The sequence below is a fragment of the Trachurus trachurus genome (assembly GCF_905171665.1).
Source record: "Trachurus trachurus genome assembly, chromosome: 1".
Classification (NCBI taxonomy): Eukaryota; Metazoa; Chordata; class Actinopteri; order Carangiformes; family Carangidae; genus Trachurus; species Trachurus trachurus.
In genome coordinates, this window is record NC_139891.1 from 3,530,837 (window position 1) to 3,547,910 (window position 17,074).

The window sequence follows — 17,074 nt, forward strand, 5'->3', positions numbered from 1 at the left end:
CTTGTTGTTATTGTTGAGCGTAAGATAGCGTTTCCTCAGTGTTTTAATTTCTGTGTGTGAATGCACGTGTGTAGGAAAATGCGTGTATGTCTATGTGCATAATTGTCCTTTTAGTTTATTATTTAATGTCATGGGGCAACGCTCCGAGGCACTGACCTGTACAGCTATGAACTGGGAAATATGTAACACTCTGTGGTTACAGTTACAGACACACACAGGTCGACTCCTTAATATCAGTGCTCAGAGAAAGATGACCATGTGTCTGTCTGATCAGCTCTGTCTTGACCTTAAGGTTATGGGTTTGATTCCCATGTTGACAGAGATGCCGACCCGGGCAGCGGCCCCCGTGGCACTCACAAAAATTCTGAAAGGGAATCTTCCAGTTTATCATGTAAAGCACTTAGGGTTGCTATTAAGTGCTCTACAAACAAAGTTTGATTGATCGATTGATTCCTAACATACCATAAGACTGCAGAAAGTCGCTGTTCACCACTTATCAGCTCCTGACTCCAGGTCTGGATTAATATCGATCTTTTCATCTCACTCTCAAACAAACAAAGAAGAAGTGTATCACTCCAAATGCTGAGTTATTCCTTTAAGAAGCTCTTCCACTCTCTGTGAAGATGAATGTGTTGTCTCTAACTTGGTGGATAAAGGAGAATTTCGGAAATAACAAGGCCTCCAGCTACAAATTATGTCTATTTGTACAATAGAACCACACAATACTTTTTTTTATATTGAAAGTACACACTGCTTTACTCTTGAGGCTCACACATTTAATTACTGCAACAGTGAGAAAGTCGACTCTGAAACTTTTCCGAGACACTTCTCAGATAGTTTATTGGTTTATTAAAAACTGTCAGCCAGTTGGAAATGTTTTCTGGTGCGTTCAATGACATTTAATTGAGCGTGGCGGCACATCGCTTGTCGACGGTCGACATTCGGATCTGGTTCAGGTTAATCTTATTTCTAAAATTTTTCAAGAAATTTGGTGTGGAGCCTGATATGGCTTGTGTTTCCACAGATAACTTCAAAACTAATTTCCCACCCCGACGATGGAGCCGACCCGAGGCGCCGCCGTACTTTGCGCGTCTGCTGACAGATGAGACGGAGCCCCAGAGGGTGACAATTACATCAACGTGGATGGGAGGGGTGCTCTTAAATTTCATGCTGGGCCACTGATCCAAAGATGCAGCATGGGCGTGTAATGCTGATGCCACTGATACCTAAATTCAACATGTCCTAGCCACTAGAAGATTTTGGTTCTGGATGCATCAGTAGCTGTGTGTGTGTCTGTGTGTGTGGGCGTGCTCTCAGACGTTGACTGTGTGTGGTGTGAACAAAGAGATCAGATCTTCCCCAAGCAGAAACAATTTTCTGACGCCGAAACCACAAACAGTAATTGAGGGAGATGGATACACTCCTACAGAGAATTGAATTAGCATGTTACACAGCGACGTGGAGACTGCTGGGGTTAGAAACAGACGGGCTACGGCCTGCTAATTGAGTTAGCAGTGGATCAGCTGATTGCTAGAGCCTCCACTTTGGTTCCCTTTGGAGAAGCTCTTGTCATCAGCATTAGAGGAGACGTCCATCACCGCTCCACTACTGAGCTACATCGTCTACAAAGAATCTGCATAATGAAAAGCACTTAAGTTCAATTATTATCACTGTCACATAAAAACTGTCCTTTTAAGGAGGACCTGGCCTGCATCAGCCATACAGTACATGGAGGCTTCCTTCACATTACGCCCTGTAGCAAACCAAAATGTAATAACAGCCAATGATGTAATTTTACCATTTTAAATGTTATGAAGCCAATAACGTAATAATTTGCCAATAATGTAATAAAATGCTTGAGTCAATTCACCATATTAACAGCGTCGCCATCTTTTCTTCCGTCATCCCTCGGGGTGGGTGATTTGAATTACGTTAGCCGGCGTTAGCTGCAACTGCTAACGGTAACGGTAATGTCAACGTTGATTTGACACCCTTGCTAATGTTATGTAAGTTATAGGAAAGCAGAAAAACTGTGGATAGTCGACGCACACCGAGATTCATTTCACGTTATTCAAGCCTGGAAGATGCTAACAAGCTTGTATTTTTAGCCGATATCAGATGTTGTGGTGAACACCGGAAACGTTAAAGAGCTCAACGGTTGTTATGTGTCATCCCACCCTGAGTGATGATGACGGTTAGCAAAGATGGCGACACTGTGAATATGGCTAATGACAGTAACTTTTTTTAATACTAGGCCATTAACGTTATTATGTTATTGGCCAAGTATTAAAAACGCCTTTGAAAATGTAATAACTGGTGTCGATAATGTATCAATTTATTTTTATTCATTTTCAGGGTAAAACATGTCGATGTGTTACAATGAGGTTGTTGATAGCCTACTACGCTTACGTCCTCCATTTACAAACCAGAAACAGCCAAGCACATCACATTATCATGAAGCATGGTACAGTAGGAGTTTGCTGAGACACAGGCACACGACACAGAACTTCAAATGTTTCACAACTCTGTGACATCTTCAACCCTGAAAATAAAAAACATATAGTGATACTGTACTATATTATTACATTATTGGCTCCAGTTATCACAATGTCAAAAGTTTTTTATTAATACGAGGCCAATAATGTAATAACCAGCCAATTATGTAATATATTTTTAAAATAGTGTAATATTTTATTAATTTGTAATATCTTATTACATTATTGGCAAACCCCCACATGCTAATGATCCCATTAGAGGATGACATGCATTGCCAACAGTGTGTGAAGCTTTTTTGTCTATTTGTTTGTGTGTTTGGGGGGGTTTTATCTTTTCAAATAAACCCTCCTCTGAAAAGAGGACACATTCAGTATGTCTCTCCCTCTGTTGCAGACAGCATTCCACTTAACTTTCACTTGTTTTTGATTTTTTTTTCCTTCCCCGACAGGTCACCGAGGCTCCAGACTGAACCAGCGTGAACATTTGCATATTAATGACATCAAGATTGTGTTGTCCCACAGGTACACTTTGACCAACAGGTATTTGTTCCAGCTTGATTTGTATTCAAAAAGTCACATTAGCATTAGCTACACAGGAGGCTTTGGCTCGCAATAAAACACTGTCAAAACAGTGTTACACACAACCGTGCGGTGCCACACACACACACACACACACACACACACACACACACACACACACACACACACACACACACACACACACACACACACACACACACACACACACACACACACACACACACACACACACACACACACACACACACACACACATTGAGCAATTGTGGATTCTGTCCTCTACCTCCCGTCTCTCTGACATTTCTTTGTTTTTCCATGAAAAAAGTCACCGATGAACACAAGAGGAAAAAGTGATTACACTTTAAAACTTAATGATGCTCTGGTCAGGGTCGTCAGCTCTTTTACAGCAGAGGCATTTGTTCACATCTTAAAGTATCACAATGCAGCACTGCAGCTTCTCAGGCTCTTTGTTTGTGTTCTATAAGACACCAGACTGTGTCTCAATTTAACTTACACTTACTATTCTGAGTAAGTGCGTTCACACTGACAAGTATGTCAAAATGCAGTGTACTTTAAGTACCTGGATAATGGACACGTCCCACCCCCAATGATCGCCATCTTGGCTACGTAGCGGAATATAATAAATGTAAATCACGTACCGGCAGGCCAATGTTTTCTGCACGTAAGAGGAGCCGGCTAACACGACGGCGGCGTGATCTCATCTCGACCTCGCATGAAACAGGTGGCCCACACAAGCAAAAACAAGAAAGTAAGAGAGTACTGCTAATCGAAATTACAAACAAACCCAGCTGGTAGATGTGTGACGGGCGACAATAGGGGTCCAAAAAAGAAGAAGATGTTGGCAACCATTGCGATCATTCCAGTAAGTGCACAACCAGAGTATTCGATTTGAGACAACACTAACTGTCGAAATATGCGCACTACAGAAGTAGTATACTACATAGGGAAAAAATCGATTCACATAGATATCGCGATATCTTTTTTGACGATTTTTAAATCGATTTTTTTTTTTTTTTTTTTTTTTTTTAATTGTTTAAATATTGTGCAATGTGTATTTGTTAGCCTCTTTTACATACAGAGAGTACAGGCTTTGAAAAGGGTTTAAGTTCACTTTATAATGGAGTATGTTAATTTATAGGCTCCTACAGTATTTGTGTGCAGATAAATGTTAAAAATGCAGACTAAAAATCGAGAGAATCGGCAATATCGTAGAATCGCAATTTAAATCGAATCGCCATCCAAAAAATCGTAGAAGAATCGAATCGGGAGAAAAGCATATCGTCCCAGCCCTAATACTACATGACAGCAAAGTATTCAACTGAATTCATGTTTTTAATCGAGACACAGCTTAGGGGTAGCAAACTGCAGCACATGACTATTTCTAGTCAGTGTAAGGTCACAGTGACATTGACCTTTCGACCAGCAAAATCTGATAAATGTATCCTTAGCAGCCAGTGGATATTTATAAAGCCCCTTATTTTATATATTTAGGAGACACACCTGGGACTGATTGTGGCTAACTGAGTGGATGCCACCATGTCTTTGTCTGTGGACAACTGCTTTTGTCAAGGAGGTACCAGAGAGATTATTTCAGATATTTAGATTATATGAACTTTAAGTGGACTTTATAGATAGATAGATAGATAGATAGATAGATAGATAGATAGATAGATAGATAGATAGATAGATAGATAGATAGATAGATAGATAGATAGATAGATAGATAGATAAATAGATAGATAGATAGATAGATAGATAGATAGGGTTGTTTAGGTTGGAGTTCTTCTACTGTTGAGGGCTGTGACTGCAGATGGAATGAATGATTTTTTGTGGGTTGATTTTCTGGCCAGGGGGACTTTGTACCTCCTGCCTGAAGGGAGGAGGGTGAATGAGGAATGGAGAGGATGTGAAGGTTCCTCTGTGATCAAGATGGCTTTCCTGATCACAGAGCGCTCATACAGATGGGACAGTGGGGTTTGTGGTGAACCCATTATTTTGCTGGCTTGAGCCGTGATGCGTGATAGTTTTGTTTTCTGTTTGCTGGTGTGGAAGTTGCACCAAGATATGATATTGAAGGTGAGAATGGATTCTATGAGTGACCAGTAAACCATTGTTAAAATCTTTCTGCTGACATTAAAATGCCTCAGCTTCCTAAGAAGATGGAGACGCTGGAGTGCTTTGTTGTAGATGGTATCGGAGTGTGTTTGAAAGGACAGGCGGGTGTCCATCTGTGTCCCCAGATAAAAGGGTCTTAAAGAGGAACTAAGCAGGATTTGTTATGCTACATTTTAAATACATTAATTAAACAGCTTTGGAGTAATTGTGATGGTTTAATAAGTGGCTTAACAGCATGAAAACACAATCACTCCACCATGGTTGATATCTGGTGAGGCTGTGACCATCTCACCTGTGATTGGTGCTCCTCACTCTTGCACACCCCCTGCACCTGCAGCAGGTTCTTGGCCACGCCCACACACGGCAGCCCAGACTGTACTCCCAGATGACAGGCCAGGCCGAACTCTGCAGAGCCCAAACAGCCACAAAACGTCAACAATGATATAAAACAGATGTGAGTGCAGTTCATCCCGTCTGTAGTCAACATCAAGACAGCAGTCAAAATTCATCCAACTGACCTACACAGCTCGATGGGCTCACCTTCAATTCTTAATTAATTCCTAACTGAGCTCTTGTTCATCAAATTGATTTAATTACTGTAAATGTCATTATGGTGCTGTCACTTTCAAAAATGTTTGTTAAAATAACATGTACATCACTTGGTCTTGTCTTCCCTCTCCTGTTCTCCACGTTATAGATGTGCATGGAGTCTTAATTTGATTTCTCAATGAGAGCTCACAGCAAAAATCCTCTGAAACAAGTACAACCTGACAGTGCATTACTCTGAACGTGCTCTCAGACTTCACTTCACTGTTGCACTCGCTCAGCCCTCTGGTCCCCTCTGTAGTTATACTTTCATTTGCTCAGAAATAAATGGGTCTAGTAATTCCCCGAGACAGATGTGGATTGTAGTTTTAACAAGCGTTAATCAAACAGAGGGAATTAGTGCGACCCGTGCTTTCCTTGTTGGCTGTCACTTTACGTGCTCTTCCATAAATCACAGACGCCACTCATCAGCAGGTGAGTGTAGACCAGCTGGACTCACCTCTGTAGTGGAAGAGGCCGTTCCCATCCACAAACACCACCTGCACACAGGGAACACAGCAAATACAGATGGAATTAATACATCTGAGGCACTATGAAGACAAAGATTTAACAGTTCATTTTCAGTCATAAAGGCTGAGTAAAAGATGTGTTCCTGAGGACCAGTGAGCTCTAGCTACATTGGTCCTGTGTAGACTATCAAGCCTTGTAGCGCCACATTATGTAATAATGTAATACATTTTCACCTGATGATGTAATAACACCGCATTTTGTAATAATCTGCCATATTTTGTGATAAAATTCTTGAACGCAATATGTGATAAACTTTGCCACATTTTGTAATAAGTTGTAACATAATGCACCTAATTATAACAAAATGCAAGTGTTGCACTTTTTTTATGAAAAAAATGTAATAAGTCGGTGCATTATGTAACAATTTATTATAAAATGCGGCAAAGTTTATTACATATTGCATTCAAGAATTTTACTACAAAATGTGGCGTTATTACATCATGAGGTGAAAATGTATTACATTATTACATAATGCGGCATTATTACATAATGTGGCACTACAAGTCTGCTAATATAAAATAATTATGAACTTTCAATAAAAATAAAAATATGGACTTCCACATCACACTGTCCTTCCTTATCCCTGCATTATTGATCATAGATACATTTGATTGCAACATAACAAAATATTAAATTTTAATCTATGATTCCAGGATTAAGTCCTTTTCAGTACCATGGACAGCTCCACTCAGTCAACTATGCCAAAAGAACTACTTAGCTTAACTAAACTTCAGTATTTCATGGAAAAGTTTTGTTCCCACAAGAAATAAGAATAATCAGACGGAGAGACACAAACACAATCTGACAACAGACCCTGACACAATACAAGCTGAGACTCAGATGTCAGTCTTTTTATCACCTCTGAAGTGTCTAAAAAACACTGCGCAACATGGCTTCTCCTGCAGTACCACAGTTATTAATAACTTTGTTCAAAATGAAACCATGCTAGCACATACACAGAATATGTTAGAGTAAAGTTTACAAACTACAATTACCAGCTCACAGTCGTCTGCCTCCACCACTGTTGTCAGACTAGTTTCAGGTTAAATCCCTGTGTATCCTAAATCCAATCAAATATCAACCCTCCATGTGAAATATTCTCATAATTGCTGCATTGGGTCCTGAGTAGAGTGGAAAATTACATTAGCAAGGCCTTAGTCTGGCCTGACGGAAGTGCGTTGCTGCGATTAGCCTCTGATTGGTCGGAACGAGCCACCCGGCGGAAGTCCCGCTTCCATGTTGCAGCTTTCACAGTCCGCCCGGCAAAGGGAAACATCAACAAACAACAGGAACCGAACCGTGGATCTATTATACATCCGTGTCATGAACCGAACAGAGGAAGAAATATCCGTCAGCGGTTGCCAACCGCCGTTAAACCGAACAAAAGAATAAATATCCGTCAGCGGTTGCCGACCGTCGTTACACCGCGGACCCAAATCCAGTTTCCAACCGGCAATATTTTGCAAGTGCACCGTTGCTACGGCGCTGACCACAACGATTGTGACTGGTTGAAAAACGGCCCGAGCGTTTTTTTCTCCGATCGCAGAATCATAGGCGGACCAGCCAGACCCTTCTTCTCTGGAGGAGGGTCTGGCCAGCGAGACTAGCAAGCCCTAAACTGTGTCTTTTGAGGTCATTAAGCCCTTGACCTTTGATACCGAAAATCTAATCAGTTCACCCTTGAGTCCTGGTGAATGTTTGTGCAAATTCTGATGAAGTTCTGTTGAGACATTACTGTAGGTATCATGTTGGGACAACCCCTAACCCCCAAACAATATGTATAGAGAGAATATTGGAAGGATGTTTAATTAGTGTAACAAATGCCGTTGTGTAGCCAACCAGGGTTGCCAGGTCTGTAGCCAGTTTTCATCTTACAGATATCTCATCTCACTCTTGCAAAGAAAGCATACAAGCATATTTCTCTAAACCTGAACTTTAAATGTACTCAATCAATCAATCAATTAAATCAAGTCATACTTAAATCAACACATTCATCACGCTATTAGATAATAAAGGAACGTTACGAGACAGTTGTTCTTGAGGTAAATGCAGAGAATGTTTGCCAAAAAACTGCTCCCGATGGGAACGTGCATCAGTGATTTTGCATGAATTTACCTCTCTGTCTCGTAACGTTGTGTTATTATCTCATAGCGTGGTGAATGTGCAGGTCACAACTTGTCCATGAGAGTGTTTTGGAGTTGTTGGATTGTGTATTTGATGAGTTTGATGAGGGAAATCAAGAAATCCCATTAGCCTCCGTAGTGTAGCTCTGAGCAGCTCGCGGCTCTGCTCTGCCATTCTAAAAATAGCTTGCACCAACAATTAAAGGTAATGAACCTACTCCTAAAACTATAGGGATTATGGCAAAGGGCCAATTTGCCAAAATGTTGAATGTGAGTGTGCAGAAGCTGACCTGAGGGAGAAGTGATGGCTCCTTCATCTGAAGCCGCTGCAGAGCCTCCAGGAGGAACGGGGTTTCTCTGAAGGCCAAGAAGCCGGCTATGTAGGGGGCAGTCAGGGTCACCATCTGACTGTCCTCATACAGCACCTGGTGGAGGGGGGGGGGGGGGGGGGGGGGGCACAGACAGAGGGCAGTATGGTGAATGATTGGCTGTAGACACTATTCCAATCACACATCCCTCTTCATCTCCTTGTAAACCACAACCGAGCAAACTTCCTTCATAAATGTGTGACTATGATAAAAACAGATAAATCAGTGCCTGTGGACGGAGCTCAGACAGTGACAGTGTTTGGCTCCGGGGCCTGCATGCTTTGGACAAATGCGTGTACCCTGTGTGTGTGTGTGTGCGTGTGTGTGTGTGTGTGTGTGTGTGTGTGTGTGTGTGTGTGTGAGGGCAAGACCACAGACGCATACGCAAGCTGTGAAAGATGGTCACTTACATCGCCCATCTGGCAAAAAATGAAACATCTGTTACTTGATTAAAGGCTGTGAACATAATGTGAGCAGCAGACAAAGTTAATGTATTAAGATGATCTCCTGTACTTGTGGTTTTACAGCTCCAGTCGGCTGGCTGAAAACAGAACAGATCAAATACCAGCATCACCTAGTATGTGGGGTTGTAGTAGAGGTGTTGTGACTGTGAAGACACTTATATCTGAGTCTAAACTAACAATAAGCAAAGATAGAGTTGAATTCGACTGATAGAAATTGTTTTGGGCTTTGTTTTTTCTTTTGATAAAACAGTAATATTGTTATTGTGTAGTTTAAATCCAATATTGTCATAAGTGCACTCAAAGTCTCTATGCTACTATTTTTTAAGGAGGCAACAGTTGTTTTGCAAGTCACAACTGAGGATTAGGATCAGGCTCTGAAGTCATTGTTGTTTCAAGTCATTACTGTAAGTTCCCATCAACAATATACTGGTATTTAAAATGTGTATTATTTCTTGTTTATTCATTATTCAGTATTCATACTGGGACTGGAAAACACTCAACAATGTGTTACACTTTGATGTGTAATATCTGATGTTTTGACGGTAGCTCTTTGGGTTAGTGTCTGCCACCAGCAGCTAAGTTTGTATTTTGTCCCAGTAGGCCTACTTCCAGGTGCCATAGAGGGACTTTGATGAAGCATCTGGGTAACACACATGTGCATTCGTAACTGTTTCATGGAGCCTTCATGAACCATTGCAATAGAATGCTGAATAGGGCTATATTGTTCTTGTATTTCCAGGCGCAATTAGGGGACTTTTATTTTGAAAAAAAATCCCAGTTCATTATGCAATAGCAATGTAACCTGATGTACTGTATGAATGCTGAGTCATGCAATATGAAGTCGTCATGAATGCATTACAAACAGCCTGGTCTTGCTATGCACCCACCCGTCAAGTAAAGTGCAAGTGAAATTGTTATTTCATCTCTCGATTTCCCATGACAAATTTCTCTACTCTAGGAGACAATAAAGGCTCATCTTATCTTATCTTAAAACTAAGTAAATAAATAAAAATGATAATGGATACGTAGTCCAAGAAAATAGTGGCAATGAAAAGTCAGGGGGCAGGGGCCCACTTTAGTTTTCTTTCAGGGGGCCAGATTTCCTAGCAACTGCCCTGTCTGCCACTGTATTTTGTAAAATTTTTGTACAATTGTTGTAAATGTTTTTTTTTTTTTTTGTAGATCTTTTGTATTTTGTAAGACTAAACAGAACAGACAGCTTTTATAAATGTGAATATTATGAGTCTTACTGACACTTTAAATCAGTGGTCCCCAACCACCGGGCCGCGGGGATGAAAGGTTGGGGGCCGCTGCTTTAAATGATTTCACAGTGAGAAATTAAAATAACACTGGGTTCATGAAATGATTACATCTTCTCTGTCCATGCTGCATTAAAGGGATAGTTCACCCAAAATTGAAATTGTCCCGAAAAAAATTAAATAAGTCTATATTGTAGCGGAAGCTCCTCTTTCCGGTTTGTCAAATTTGGACGAACCAGGGTCTGTCCTCTTCCCAGTTCGTCCAAATTTGACGAACCAGGAAGAGGAGCTTCGAGAAGCTTCTGCTACAAAACAAGCTTGAAATATAGACTTATAAAAAAAATTTCGGGACAATTTCGCATTTCGGGGCTTCAATACCAGACGGACATTACATACGAGCAGCATGGAGGTATTTGGATGTTTTTTGGTGTGTCTTTTTGTTACGAAGACAGTTGGTATCCATTCGCAACCGTTATATGGACATGCACTGCTACGCCGAGACCCCCTGTATCTCAGAGAAGCCACGGAGGACTCTGAAACTGAAACTTCTCCCAGCCCCGAAATTTCAATTTTGGGTGAACTATCCCTTTAATAGTTAACACACATTGACAGGCTTCATGCATATCTGTACCCCTGAGCTCTTATCTCTGTCTATTTTGGTGCAGCCATGTCTCCTTGACGACCTTCTGGCTCCAGTGTCCCACTGAGCATTAACATGGCTCAGGAGAGCAGCGGTGCTCAAGTTGCTGAACTACTTTCTGAGCGGCTCAAAAAAATATTTTTGTGCTCAGAGCCCGAGCATGCGCCGCAGCCTCAGATGATGTAACATTAGACACAAGTGCTCACGACAAGCCCACAGAGTCTTGACCTGTGAACGTCTTCTGAATCTGCTCAGTTATCAGAAATGTCAGCTCTCTTTCAGGTACATGATGTTTCAGGGATATATTATGTCTTTGTAGCAGTGACCTTCATCCCCCTCTGCTAAATAGCTGTGGTAAAATGTTGTCTCCTGTGTGGAAGATGTGATTTTCAATAAGTGGGGCTCTTCTATTCATAATGAAAAGATATTTTTTCTTCCAGTTCACAGTTTCAAAGATGACGACTTTCTATTTGACCTTGGCTTATTTAAATGTAAACTTTTGCCTTTTTCCTGTTTAACGTCAGCGCCGGCCGCCACACTGCGTGTCATGTTACCGCTGCTGCTGTGCGTCATAAACGGCCTGAGGTGTCACACTGTTGGTCAGCGTTTCATCAGTGCTGTCGGCTCCATGTATCAACAACGTGCGCAGCGCTGACTTATGTCATTAATTAGACAAACTGCAACGTGCCAGCGGCTTGGTAATGCACAGACACACAGCATGACGGAGGAGAGCTGGTGAAAGCCCCGCGTCGGAAGGTTAATGATATGAAAATCGCGACTGCCAAGGTCACTATAACAACAGCCACTTTAACAAGACTTGAACTGGAGCTGCGCTGTAGATTAAAGCACCGCTTCACTGTGGATCAACACCGCTCTCTGCACTTGACACGTCCACTTAGGTGGTTGTCGCGCTTAGGTTGAAAATGCAATCTCGTTCAGACATCCACCGCTTTATTGGTGAAGAATATTAAAAATCCATTGCGCTTGTCAAAGGTGGCACAGTGTTAGTGATTATAGAGGATAGTTTTACAAAAACTAATCAATAACAAGTGTCCATTTTGTTTAGATGAGTTTGTTTTTTAAGTTTTTGACATATGGTTGGAGGAACTGTCTCAACATTGTTGTTACTGTAGATGAGAGTTACCATTACACTGCATGTCTATATCTTTTTACAGCCACCAGCCGTCATCTGCCATGGGAAGAGAACTTGTCTTGATCAGAATGGTTGATGTCAAAGTAATTTAATTTAGTGAGTTTATTTTTGGTCTTTTTTCTTTTCTTTTCTTTTTTTTTTTACTTGAAAAATCAAGTAAACACATCAATAAACAACATTATGATTTAAAGCAGAAGTAAGCGGAATATTTGTGTTAATATAAGTCTTAAAGCAGAAGTAAGCGATCCGGTCGTTTTGGCTAATGCTGCGTTCCAGGCAGGCTTTTGAAACCGTAAATTACAGCTTCAAGTCACAACTTACGACTTTGTAGCGTTTCAGGCAACCCACTCGTGTTTTTCCGACCTGTTTTACCAGTGAAAGTCACTATAACGGCCACTCGTAACTTCCGACCCGTGAACTCGTACCAGATCGAACTGGTACAACTTCACAGGTGGCACGAGTTGCCTTGAACGCACCATAACAGTCCTCGTCCCGACGTCACCACATTCACGGCGTCCCTTGGCTGCACACACAGCCCTGCATGCCGTTCTCTCTCCTCATTGGATAAAAACTGTGGGATACGAAAAAAGTTTTCTCCTCGGCTCAGAGCAGAGCAGAGGGACTGACAGACCCGTGTTTCGGTCCAAACACTCTATGTAAGTGATTGCTGTCGGAAGATATAACTATTTAAGACTTATATTAACACAAAAATATCACTTACTTCTGCTTTAAATAGTTGTATCTTCTGACAGCAATCACTTCTATAGAGTGTTTGGTCTGAAACACGGGTCTGTCAGTCACTCTGCTCTGCTGTAAGCCCAGGAGAAAACTTTCCTTGTATCCTACAACCTTTATCCAATGAGGAGAGAGAATGGCATAAAGGGGCGGTCCTCTCTGTGTGTGCAGCCAAGGGATGCGCGTGAATGTGGTGACGTAGGGACGAGGGCGGGGACTGCTAACTCCATCTGCTGACAGGAAGTTAGCCAAAACCACCGGATCACTTACTTCTGCTTTAAGCATAAATAAACAAAAAACAATAGTTCATGTTTTTCCCAAAAGTATAAAAATCCAAAACAAAACAAAGTACAACTCACACATGATGGAAACATTTTTTTAAATAAAGTGAAATAGAGGTTTAAAATAAATCCATGCCATCAATGAATTTAAGGAGTGGTGGTTGTACTCATGGTGATGATGAGCCTAAAAAATCCTTCTCAGCCCTAAGGAACGTTTCAGGATCTTTTTACTCCTAGTTTTGGTTTAGTGGCCACAGCTGTTTTGATTCACACTCAGTGACAACCAGACAACAAGACTCGCTGATTCTTCACTTCAAGATTCTCCTCATCATCTACAAAGCCCCCAGTAACTTGTAATAATATTAGAATATTTGGTCTTTACATTGTATTAATGACAAGGTGACTGACTGTTAGTCTTGTCATAGCTGCCTGAATCACAAACTGTGCCTGGTAAGAAATAACTACACAGTGGCAAGTGGTGTTATGACAAAAATTAATAATAAGCATTAGTCCTGTCAGAATAAATGTGTTATTTACCACAACAATAACAACAAAATAAAATGTGCTAAGAAGAATAATGGTGACTGAAATAGCTTTTACTTTAACGAATATGGGAATGCCAAAATAAAGAGGTAAATTAGCCATGTCCTTTTATCAAAGTTAATGATTTTAACATATACTACACTGACTTGTATGGACACAGAGATCTTAACCCCCCCAATGCCCTTGGTTAAAGTGTAGCAGTACTGTGATGTAAAAATGTGTACCTGGCTGCTACACAAACAGGTCTGCTGTTAGTATTTTAATTCTTTTGACTTTTTCTGTCAAGTGGGAGTGTCTACTCTTTGGGGTGTGGATGCTGATGCTCTGAGTTCATGTGTGTGAGCTGTGGGTGCAGCGAGGGGACGGCAGCGGGCCGGCTCACCTCCAGGTCTGGGTAGCTGAGCACCACAAGCTGGGCGCAGGCATTGATGTCGTCTCCTTTGATGAAGGAGAGGTCCACTCCTCCAACTCTCTCCAGGCCAGAGAAGTCTGGCCTCAGCTGCCAGGCCGAGGTGTCCTCCTCCACCACCAGCTGTCTCAGACGGGCCTGCTCACTACACACACACACACACACACACACACACACACACACACACACACACACACACACAGTAAGGACAGGAGTGGTACTGTGAAGCCGCGGTACATGTGCAAACACACACACACATACTGTATGCATTCTGCATCTCAATATATTAGAACATAATGGAAAAGTTTATTTATGTCAGTAATTCAATTAAAAAAGTGAAACTAATACATTATATAGATCCATTACACTGGTGTTTTTCAACCTTGGGGTTGGGACCCCACATGGGGTCGCCTGGAATTCAAATGGGGTCGCCTGAAATGTCTAGTAATTGATTAAAAAAAAATTACTGATAAAAATATATTTTTAACTAATTATTATTCTTTTTAAAATTATGATTTTAAACACCACACACAATCCTAAACAACTGTATTCCAAACTTTCACTTTCTCAAATATAAATCGAGTTCAAATAAAATGCAGCATATAAAAATATCTGAGCTGGCGCATCTTGACTGACGGTCGCCAGAAGAGAAGGTCGCCAGAAATTTGTAATCAAACTGGGCTCACGAGCCAAAAAAGGTTGGGAACCACTGCATTACACACAGAATTAAACATTCCATGTATTTATACGTTTAATTAATTTTAATTGTAATGATTATGGCTTACATTTAATGAAGACCTAAAATTCAGCATCTTAAAAAAATTGAATATTACAAAAGACCAATTAAAAAAAACATTTTTAATACAGAAATGTTGCCCTTCTGAAAAGTTATGTCCATTTCAATACTTGGTTGGGGGTGTTTGACCTGAACTAACTGGAAATGGACCTTTCCATGATATTCTAATTTATTGAGATGCACCTGTACACCCTGCCTCAGCACTGAAAGAGTTATCCTCCCCTCACTTATGACCAGTACATGACATCACCGAGATCAGCTGTTTTCACATTCTGTCACGTCTTTCTGTGGCAGAAGCTGAAATCCCAATTCACATTTGTGTCATTCAGACAGTCTTCATTGACATGAAGACTATTCTTCTCAGGGTCCACATCAAATCCAATCCAAGAGAGTCAGCAAAAAGCATTACAGCATCTTCACCAACAGAAAATCCACTAAGTCATTCATGTTCAAGTCCCAGAATGAATAAAAATAAGAAGAAAATACAAAACTAACTTAGAAAGAGCATTTTTGCCACTACCACTAGATCTGCAACCTTTTAAGATATGAACAAAAACAAATTGCGGATCATTGTTCAGTTGTAGATTTTTGCTACTACATCAGATTTGCATCCACCGGATGGCAACTCAAACTAAATCAAATAATAAATCATTATTTAGTAACATTTTTGCTACTACCACAAGATCCACATCAGTTTGAAGCCAACTAAACAACACATATAGGCCTATTTATACATTTATACAGTTTTCATAACAATTTGCTGCTGGTGCTAAAAGTAATTGAATGTTGATACTGCCTATAATCCTGCCTGATCTCATTTAACTGTATATTCCATCCCATTGTCTGAGTTGTCTGTGTCCTGTCTGTCTGCTGGCTGCAGGGTCGTTTCCTATCAGGCCTCTTGTAAGAACATCCTCCATGTTGAATCTGTTAAGACCTTTAATTCCAAATGTAAAAGTCATTTTGATGCATATCTCAGATTTTTCCCTTGCAGAACTGTCCTGTAAACAGCCTTCTGCCCAGTCATCCTGTGCAGCACCTGTTGTTACAACTAGTACAAGTATTAGGCTACTCATTACATTTACTGATACTGTCTTCACCATGTGGGACCGGCCCCTTCCTCCTGTGCTCTCTCTCTGTCTCTCTCTCTGTCTCTCTCTCCAGGTCTCTCCCTCTTTAAGGCACCTTTTCCTCGCCTGTGTTGCCACCTGGTGGGAATGTTGGGTTTCTGGAATGAATAATATGAACAGTGTGTTCCAGGCCTGCTCTGTATGAAAAGTGTCTTTACAGAAATTCTGTTGTGATCTAACACTATATAAATGAAAAGGGGCTTGGCATGAGAGATTAGTAAGTCAACAGATTCTGATTAATGGTAAACCAAGCAAGACTCCTCAGAACACAAGAAACCTGCTGTATGTTGTTGACTGTGGCATGCTTTATGCCAGGTTTACACTGTCACCTCACAGCAACAAGGTTCTGTGTTTGGTCCCTGTGCTACTTGTGCTTGTTCTCCCTGTACGGGTTCTCCTCAGGTTCTCCAACGTTCTCTCCCACAGTCAAAAGACAAAAACATGCACACTGTTTGACTGGTGACTCTATAATGCCCCATAGTGTGAGCTCACACAATACCCACTCGTAACTTCCGCCCCGTGAACTCGTACCAGATCGAACTGGTACGACTTCACAGGTCGGAAAAACACGAGTTACGAGTTGCCTTGAACGCACCATAACGTCTTGTCAGCCGATGGAGTTAGCAGCCCCCGCCCTAATCACCACATTCAGGCGCATCCCTTGGCTGCACACACAGCCCTGCATGCCGTTCTCTCTCCTCATTGGATAAAAATTGTAGGATACAAGAAAAGTTTTCTCCTCGGCTCAGAGCAGAGCAGAGTGACTGACAGACCCGTGTTTCGGTCCAAACACTCTATGTAAGTGATTGCTGTTGGAAGATATAACTAATTAAGACTTATATTAACACAAAAATATCGCTTACTTCTGCTTTAATTGTTGTATTGT

The 17,074-nt window shown here is 41.2% G+C and overlaps 1 protein-coding gene across 1 annotated transcript in view; it reads right to left on the reverse strand.

The window, feature by feature from the left end:
• Positions 1 to 17,074, reverse strand: part of LOC310993747 (endonuclease V-like) — a 92,174-nt gene that overhangs the window by 74,306 nt on the left and 794 nt on the right. Inside the window, exons 2-5 of the mRNA XM_083982205.1 lie at positions 14,236 to 14,407; positions 8,701 to 8,835; positions 6,217 to 6,256; positions 5,464 to 5,576 (exon numbers count right to left, since the gene is read on the reverse strand). Coding sequence (XP_083838331.1) covers positions 5,464 to 5,576; positions 6,217 to 6,256; positions 8,701 to 8,835; positions 14,236 to 14,407 — 460 coding nt within the window. The remainder of the gene's footprint in view (positions 1 to 5,463; positions 5,577 to 6,216; positions 6,257 to 8,700; positions 8,836 to 14,235; positions 14,408 to 17,074) is intronic.